Raw genomic sequence first — 9,816 nt, 5'->3', positions numbered from 1 at the left:
TTTCTCGTGTAGTCTTTTTTACTATGAGGGTAAGAGGTCACTGAACTTAGTGGAGTAGAGAGAAAATTGTTTTTTTCCCTCCCAAAGCCTTTCATCCAACCATTGCCAAACTTTCTATTTAATTTCTTTCCACCTAAAATTTAACCGTTACCTACTGTTTGTCATATTACATTGAAAATCACCTAAATAAATTTTCCTTTGAATAAAGTGGCAGTAGCTCTTCTAGGTCATGAACTCAGTGGCTTCTGGATGCATAACATCAAGGGAGTATAATCTATCTTCGTGGAAATTTTTTTAGAGATGACATTATCACCACCAAGTTTTTTCACTGTGCGTAACTATACCAGGACAAAACTGCAGGACAACTTTTACTGTCGCTGTAGGTAAGAATTCCACTCTGTTTACTTAAGCAACAGAAGTAACAGCTGGCAACGGTTAGCCCCTCTAGGTTTTTAGGTTCAATTCTGAGACACATTACCTGGGAGTCTGGTCCCTGTTCACTATGCCCTCTGCCTCCTCTGGTCCACGATCTACTTTAATGTCAAATTAACTGAAGCACTGGAAATTTCCCAAAGCCTCATCTGCCATACGTAACTGCATTAACACTCTGATAGTATCATGGAATGTTCTGTTCACCTCTACCTACTCACACCATCTTTTTACTTGTCCATAATAGGAGACTCCACCATTGTCTTCACAGAATGACATAACCCCTATCTGGTAAAATACTATAAGCTGGAGCTCAGCCATTAATACCAGCATCCCCAGTATTAGTGCAGTGCTTACCAAACAGCAGGTGTTCAATTAAGGTTTAGGAAATAAAATACCCAGTGAGCATGAGGTGTAATTTATTAAGATTTATTTCTCAAAAAATTCTTGAAATAGCTCTGTAGTCTAAGTATATCATCATTCAACTTTACAGAACAAAGGTTTAAAGAGAGAAGAAAGCAAAGATTTGAATAGCTTCAGGATTTTCTCTTCTACTTTTCCCTACTGATTCTAACTATTTTAAAGTTGAATTCTTCCCCATTTCCAGTAAGTGCATATCGCAATACCACCTTATCTTATTCTGAATAACAAAGCAAGATACATGTTTCACAGTTTGTTTTACAAAACCACAAAGTTCCTACTATTTAACCTCACTGCAACATTACCTATATGAACCATATCATTCTTGAATCTGGAGATACTGAAGCTAATGAAATCTAGATGGAAAGAAACAGTATTTGTATAATGACAAAAAATACAAGAAAAACATTTCAAGTTACATAAACAAAACAGGAAAACAAAGGCATATATGTTGTGTTCTACTAACCACACTTAAGATAAATTCTATGACCACTTAATTATCTCTCCAAACAACGCATGAAGAAACTACCCTTAACTTGCCTAAATGTGGGAGGAGCTGCTAAACTTGGAGCTGGCAATGGAAGGAGACACAGCCCCGGCCGAAGCACTGCCCTTGGCTCGCTCTTTTTCATCCTTCAAGGCCTCCTCATACTGAGATGGGAAAGAAGTAGGTTCAGTCCCATGAACCTTGGCCAAAAACTCCAAAACTTTCATCTTGGTGGTTTCTGCATATGCTCTTGGACCCCATAGGAATTCAGATTCTGCAGAACGGCTGTTGGCAGCTTGCTGGTACACCAGGTATTTTTCCTTCACAAAATCTTTAGTAATGAGCTTCCTTGTCTCCCCAAAAATGAAGTGCTTCACTCCAGGATAAACACCGGTGAAACTCAGAACTTCCCAGACTTCTTCTTCAGTGGCCCGGTTACCTTTCATGAAGATCACACCCAGCACAAGAATCAGGATGCCGGTCTTGGGCACACCCTCTTCACCACTCATCATCCCATCATAGGTGAGGCCCAATTTAATGAGCAGGACATAGCGGTGGTTGATGGGATCCACTTCCTGCACATCAAGGCCAAAAACCATCTCCATGCGCTCAGAGGCTCTCAGCAGGAGCTCACTGAAGCGATTTCCATATCCTCTGATGACCGTCTTCAACATTTCTTCCTTGGTTATTGGCTCTTTCACTTTATACTTGAGCAGCATGAAATTCACCAACATTGCCACTTTCTCATCTACAGCATCTATGGGCACATTTTGGGGGTCTGGCTCAGCCTGTGCGATGCTTAAAATCTGCTTCTTTTCTTGACTAGTGGCACTCTCATCTGATTTGCTTGATGAGAAACGCTGAGAACCCTCAGGAATACTGGCCATACCAATTTCAGGACCCTCTTTTGAATTCTCAGGCATTAGAGAACAGCATGAGAGAGAGGTCTCCTCCAACGACTTCATGACCTGTGCAACCTCCAGGCTCTGGACACTACTGCCAGCCTTAGAACTTTTATCATTTGAGGATCTTGATTTCTTCTTATGCCGAGGCATGACTATAGTGGCAGTAGGCAGTAGTAGATGGGAGTGTGGGTGGGGAGACTGGCAATGGGAAATCACTGCCTAAAGGAGAGAAGGTAGATGTGAGTGACTTCAGCTAGAAAGCAAATGGTGGCAGTTCTGATAAAAAGCCATCTCTAATAGAATTCTGACAACCATGCTATAGAGCTTCACATGTCTTCTGACCTCTTGATTGCTTTGTCCCCCAAGAATATGAAAGAAGCATCCTGAATGCTTCTCAGGAAGCACTAAGTCAGCCCAGGTTAAGAATTCTCTAGGATCACAGTAGGTAGTTGTGGTTGGGCCCCATACAGCCATTTCTATTCTGAACTGCGTGGTTTCTTCTTCTCTTGGTTCCATTATCTTAGCATTAGACATGCCTGGGATCCCTCCCTATGCTAATATGAGGTTGCCCCCCTAAGAATGAAGTCACATCTTCTAAGAAAACTGAGCAGGGAATATGGAGGTAGCTCCTGAAACCCTCCCTGGGTTTCTCAGAGTTGATAGCATAAACTACATTCTGTGCACACCATCCTGGTGGTAGATATCTCCCTACTTCCCACTCAGTTGTCTTACTTCATTATTTTTTTAGATATATTTTTATTTATGCATACAGGAACTGGGGTATAGGCCTCAGTTGTCTTACTTTAAATCCAAGTCAGTCCTGGGATCTCTTCTTTTGATAACTAACACTGCCCCTCAGAACAAAGTCTTTACCTCCTGATCTGAAAGGGGGTCACATCCAATGGACAGTCTCACCTCTCAGCACTGACAAGAGTTTATGGCTAGACTCCTTCGACTGCTGGAGTGGGCTGTCATTCATTACTCACTCATGGTCGTTTCATTTGCTGCTAGTGGCATCTCACATCTGACCACCCTAATATCTGATACTTACCCCCTATACAAGATTCCCTTATTTTCCTGAGTCACCTGAGAAAGAAGAGTAAGGATACCACCTGCCTTTGTTGGGGCTTCTTTGAGACAATAGAAGTAGCTGATACTCTGGATCTCCCTCTGTTCTGGTGTGGGTAGACCTCTTTGACCCCACTCAGACTCTTTACTGGACTATTAACAGGCACTGGATTCCTTCCTCTGCTGACCTACTGTGACATGGTTTACATAACAAAGCACCTAAATTAACTGGAAGCCCTAAGAGGGGAAGAGTAGACAACTTGTCAAGCGATCCTTGCCCTTGGGATCCAGAGACAAATACCAGATGGTTTCATTCACATGTGGAATATGAAAAGGAAAGCAAAGTAACAAATAAAAATAAACCAAAACAAGCCTTAGAAATATGACTGCAGGGCTGAGGCTCCCTGAAGGGGAGGGGGGGCCGGGAGTAAAGAGGGAAGGGGCCCAATGGATTGCGGTGTAAGATTTTTGTTTCTTTGGAGGTAGGTGTGCTGTGATAACATAAACGTCTAGATGTGTGAGCCTGTATGCCTATGTTTATTTTTTAAATTATGTTTACTGAGGTTAATTTCACTTATAGGAGGAAAGTAGGGGACCCAAATAAGGGATCAGGAAAAAAAAAGTAATTATAATAAATTAAAAATCAAAATCAACAGGCAACCATAAATCAGACATTCTTCAGCAGAGCAGAAAGGAGAGGGATCAAAACAAGGGAGGGAAGAGCGCAAGGGACTATGGTGATGGAGCACGAGTGAATGGGTGGTGGGAATTTCACGAAGACTCCGCCTGCGAGGAGAAAGCATGCACTATACAAAAATGAAGATGTAAAATATATTTAAACTATTAAAAACAAAAAAACAAAACATAGGTACCGGGGTCTTTTATGATCTTACATTCCACAGTAAATAATGCCATGGCATGGTAGTAGAGGGAAACCAGATCTTTGGCGATGATCATAATGTAATCAACACACAGATACTGAATTACAAAGTCCTACACCTGAAAGCCACATAAACTTCAGTCCTTACTTTTGTCTCCTCCATACAGACTCCTGCAGTGTATGGTCACCCTATCCACTGCAAATCAGAATCTATCCACTAGAGACCGACACTGCCACTCCCCAGGATCCCTGTGTATGAAGTCACCTGGTGATACTTCTGACTGTCCTCATTTAAGACTATACAGGGGATTATCACAGGGAAAGAGCAGATATCATGGAACAGTCCGCTCTTTGCTCGAAGTCTATGGCCTGGATCTCGCCAGTGTGTGAGACAGTCCCCTCTGTTGACCTGCTGTTGCTCCGTCACTCTAAAGACTTTAAGTCCCTGTAACCAGTGAGGACAATTACTGTGGTGCTATATCTAGAATTTCCAGTGACAGCAGGACAAGCCTCTGTTGAGATCATTCTTTTCTGGAGTGGGCGCCCCATTTTAACTTCAGTTAGTTAGGGTCCTTCCCTTGACTAATGGTAGGAACTGGGATCTGCTATTAAAAATAATATGAAATGTTGTCACTTGTGACAATATAGACAGACAGGAGGATATCACATGAAGTGAAAAAAGTCAGAGGGGAAAACAATACCATATGACTTCACTCAGAATTGTAAGAAAAACAAAGGAACAAATGAAATAAAAACAATCTCTTAGATTATGAGAACAAAATGGTGATTATTAGATGGGCGGGAGGTTGAAGAGGATCATAAATCAGGTAAATAATGTCATGGTATAGAGGTGGAGGGAAACCAGATTTTAGGAGAGGATCATAATGTAATAAATACACAGATATTGAATACAGTGTTGTGCACCTGGAAGCCACATAAACCTATAGTAATGTTATAAACCAAAGCTACTTCAATATTTTTTTAAGTAGGAAAAAGTGGGCCAGAAAAGAAATTGATGGTGATACTATGTTCTGGAGTATGTAGCGGACAGTCTTATCTTGGCGCTGTCCATTGAAACCTGTCATGGCCTGGGAATTATCCTTTTCTTTTTTTTAAAGATTTATTTATTCATGCATACAAGAACCGGGGTGTAAGCCAGCGGTGTGTGTAAGGGGGTGTGTGAGAGGATCCACCAGAGGCAGAGTGGGGAGCAGAACAGGCAGATGAACTGAAATACACTGCTGAGGAGAGCAGCCGACAAGCCAGGAGAGGTCTGCCTCGCCATGTGGGTCACTTCCCCAGCAGGGGATCAAACTGCAGTGGCTGGCAGTAGCTTGATAGGTCTGCCTTTAACCCTTGCACCACCAGGCCTGGATTTATCATTTTGACCTGAGTTTCCCTGCCCACATTAAGGTCTCACATCTCAGTGAAGACCATGGAGGAGTAACTGAGTATCTCTTCTGGCCATCGTGCCCTGGAACTCTTAAGAGTTCGTGTGATGAGTTTGCCTTTCACACATAACAAAGACACCTGCCAGAGCCTGCGACTCCTTCTGGTGACCAACATTGCATTCAGAATAAAGCTTTCACCTTTCCAGTCCCTGTCTTTGCTCCCCATCCCTTCCCTGGTCCTCTCGGGGCTAGCAAAGGGGAAGGGCTCTGTGGTACTCCCGTGCATCATTTGTTGATTAGTCCCACAGTTCTCAAAAGAGTGCCTCCAATTGGTAACTGGTTGCTAGCAGACAGACTGACATTAAGTAACGGAGGATCCACCTTGCAATCAAGACTCCACATCTCTGAAAGACACAGAAAGGAAGCAAAGCCACTCTGCACAGTGCCCTCGGCGCTAATACTATGTCACAAGGAACTAGACACTGGGCCTCCTGGTGGCACAGCAGTTGAGCGCTGGGTTGCGAAGCTGCCCGCAGCCTCTGCGGCGCCGGTTCGATCCCCGGCTGCTCCCCGGTCACCAGAGGAGGGTCCCACATGGCGCGCAGACCTCTCCTGCCGCCCGCTGCTCCCCTCAGCAGTGTACTTCGGTCCTTCTGCCTGCTCTGCTCCCCGCTCTGGTGAATTCTCTCGCCCTCCCGCGCTTCTGACTGTACCCAGTGCTTGTGTAAATAAATAAATAAATCAAAAAAAAAAAAAAGGAAACTAGACACTACACTATGCCACAACCTGGATCTTCGGGGGTGGGTGGAATCCGAACAATTAAATCGGGGCTCTTGCCCGTATTCCTGCAGGACCCCAGACTCGCTCCTTTTCTGTCATGACACAGTTTACCTCAGACTAAAGCCTCACTTCCCTCAAACTCCAGTATCCAAACCAGCCAGCAATACATCCAGCCGCCACTGCCCCCGGAACCCCAGGGCTGGCAACCAGTGAGGCTCATAAATTCTCCACCGATAAGGTTTCCGGGTGCCTTTTCGTGACTTCTGGCAGTTCTGGAGACTTTTACTCCCTGGCACCCGCTGCCCTCCCCCCATCCCTCACCAGGTCAGCTCGCCAGAGGAAGCGCGCGGTTCCTCCGCCTGACTGGGCAATCCCGCCGGAGCCTCCCGGCGGTGACTGAGGTTCTTATCTAGGGGCCCGGCTTTTTTCTTTGGTGAAAGGTCTCAGTCCACTTTAAAGTCGTACCTGGTTCGCAGTAGCTCGCGTGCCGACCCCAAATGGCGTCAGAACAAAACACTCTCGGCTCTCAAAATGGCGACGAGGAAGTCAGGGGGCGTGGCATCCGGGGACCCTCCCTGGGGTCTCCTGGAGTCAACGACAGGGGCAGGGCTTGGCGCAAGGTTCTGTTTCCGGATGGAAGTGGCTGATGGTCCCAGTTCACACTTCTCACATTGGGCTCTGCCAGCTCCCAGAATTACTCCCTCTATTGAGCCAAGGTTGCATCTCTCAGTCTAAGGACCATGAAGACTGACGCGGGGTACCTCAGGCAGAGCACACAGCCTGGGGATTTTAGGGTGAAAGCAGATGCGGACTGGTCTCTGCGCGAGCCCCCTTATTCTTTGCGTTTCCTCCGTTCTCATGTATGGGGCTTCACTTGGCGCCTTTCTCTTTGATTTAAAACTTCCTGCATGTGCTCCAACCTAGTCAATTCCTAGGAGTTAGGAATAATGATAAGGGGTGACTCAGCCAGAGAGCCCAGCCTGGGACTTTTTAGGGTGAAAGCAGACGCTGGTTTGTCTCTGTGAGCGCTGCTTATTCTTAGCTGCTGGTCTCAGTCCTCGTTCACGGGCATCTCTTTCTGGGAAATGTTCCATCGCAGCAAATTCTTGGGGATCTTCTTACTGCAACCCTTGAGGAGTTTGGTTTGGGTGGGAGTCTCAGATTTAAGGTAAAATGGGGCAGTCAGAGCACAATGCAGGCAGGGGTCAGGACGGGGAGTGCGTAGTCTGAGAAAAATCACACTGATCTAGTCTTTCATTCACCGGTGTTAGTCTCATATAAATTCAGTTCTAAAAAAATTACTTTGTATAGGTAGTGCGAGACATGACATTTTGATGTTATCCAACAATGCATATGCAGATGATGAATTTATCTTTCTCTTGGAATTTTTATACCCTTTGTTCATTTTGTTAGTCTTATCCTTCTGAGGGTGGCTTGGATAAATTTCAGTTTATATTTGTTGCTTTAAGTTTTCAATTTCTGTGACACCTATTTTGTAACTTATTTTTTGTTAAAAGATTGCAGTTCCCCCATTTAAAGGTAGGATATTTACAATAAATCCCTTTTCACAGAACTCTCAGACATTCAATATAGTACACACACATTACAATGCACTTGTATACCTGACACCCAGCACAACAGTCACCAGATCAGATTAGTGGTTTATTATTTGGGGGGGTCAGTTTGTTTTGTTTATTTGACAAGATCACTCCAGAGGTGATGCTTTGCAATGTCTCTTGAGTCTAATTTTTCAGCGAAAGTTAAAAATAAAACTATGAGGAATATAAAAAGATAAATCACTGTCCAGGAAAAACTACTTCTAATGAATCTAAGTAACAATGGACTGATATCAAGAATAGATAAAGAACAAAAAATAAATTCAGAAAAACACAACCCCGTAACAAATTACTAAAGACATGAATAGTCAGGCTAAAGACATGAATAGTCATTTACAAATGAAGAAACCTGAATGGTTAAAATGTCTGATAATAGGAGGTATTGGTAAAGAATATTGTTGATGGTTAGTAAATTGATATAAACATTTTTTAGAGTCATTTGTCAATAGTGTGTTCATATGAATATATAAATTTCCTATGACATATTAAATATACATATGAATCTGCTTTGGGATGAGTATCCTAATTATTGCATATGCGCACACAGAGGAATATATTAGAATGTTTTTAGTAGCATTGTGCGACACCACAAAGCTCGTAAGCAAAGTATCCTTATATGAAGAATGTGCTACAAGATGATCATATGTTAAATACATAGAAAATAAACTAACTGGCATTCCTGAAGTCAACATGGATGATTGCTTAACATAGCATCAATGGAAAGGTCACACCCTGGAAAAATGAAGTTTACAAACTTCCAAATGCTATGTATGGTTTATGGGCACATCCTTATATAGCAAAAGTCTAAAAATACAATGGGGATATTGAATACAAATTTCAGAAAACACTTTCCTTGAAAAGGTGGCAAAGGATGGAAGTATAATTAAGGAGAGGGGCAGAGGGTGGTTAAATAATACAGACAATGCGTAATTTCTTAATTTTAGTGTTGGTTACACAGATGCTTATTAAATTATTCTGTATATGTATTTGTGTACCTTAAATATTTTATAATGTCATGGCACATGGGGAATTCCCCTAGCCCACTTGGGTTCTTCTGAGGTTAGACAAGTGAACAAATTAACATCTGAAATATTAGTAGGAGAAAAAAGGCAAAATGTATGTATAGCTCTAATTCTTTTTTTTTTTTTGTTGTTGTTGTTGTTATATTGCCACTAAATTACATAGCTGTCTAATTTGGGGAGTATAGCTTCACACCGCCATACGTTAACATGTGTATAGCTCCAATTCTAATGTAGAATGGGGTGAACCAAGGACATATATCTTGTGCTAAGGTACCTGAGGTATCAAGGAGCAAGAATAGGGGAGACTTCACATGACAAAGAGGGAATGACTTCATATTTTATTCTGAGAGTAACAGGACAGGTTTCCCAGATAGAACCTGTTCACTGATAAAACCACACATCGATGATAAACTGCCAAGATACAGTCTGCTAGGTCATAAAAAGGAGGAGCAGTGATTGATTCCTTTGTCCATACCATAGGGAAAAGGATAGAAGCTTAGGGAGTGACTATCTCTCTACTACCTCAGTTGTTCTGTACTCAAAATAACCTGTATTCTTTAAGTAATGGTAACAGAATCCCCGAGGCCCACAGAGCCTTAAGTGATCTTAGTTTCCCATACCATGGTGATAGTTACTGGAAAAGTCCTACTCTGGGAATATTGATATTCTTTTTGGAGAGAAGGATCCCACAATAATAAATTAAAGCGTAAAAGTAAATTTACCAAAATGCATAATTTATGATATTAAACTAATAAAATTAAATGAATTAGAAATGAAATATGCATAAGAATCTCAGAGAGTGGTCATGTTTACTTATA

At 42.6% G+C, this 9,816-nt stretch overlaps 1 protein-coding gene across 1 annotated transcript; it reads right to left on the bottom strand.

Moving 5' to 3' along the window:
- Positions 1–1,389: 1,389 nt before the first annotated feature.
- LOC311187473 (melanoma-associated antigen B16-like) lies at positions 1,390–2,391 on the bottom strand (the record flags this gene model as incomplete). The annotated part of the gene is made up of 1 exon (XM_084258883.1): positions 1,390–2,391. The coding sequence occupies one exon, from the start codon at positions 2,389–2,391 to the stop codon at positions 1,390–1,392; it is 1,002 nt and encodes a 333-aa protein (XP_084115009.1).
- Between the last annotated feature and the right edge of the window lie 7,425 nt (positions 2,392–9,816).

This window comes from Talpa europaea (assembly GCF_964194135.1).
Source record: "Talpa europaea genome assembly, chromosome: X".
In the NCBI taxonomy this organism is placed as follows: domain Eukaryota; kingdom Metazoa; phylum Chordata; class Mammalia; order Eulipotyphla; family Talpidae; genus Talpa; species Talpa europaea.
Note: the sequence above shows the minus strand (reverse complement) of the source record. Positions and strands in the feature narration are given on the sequence as shown.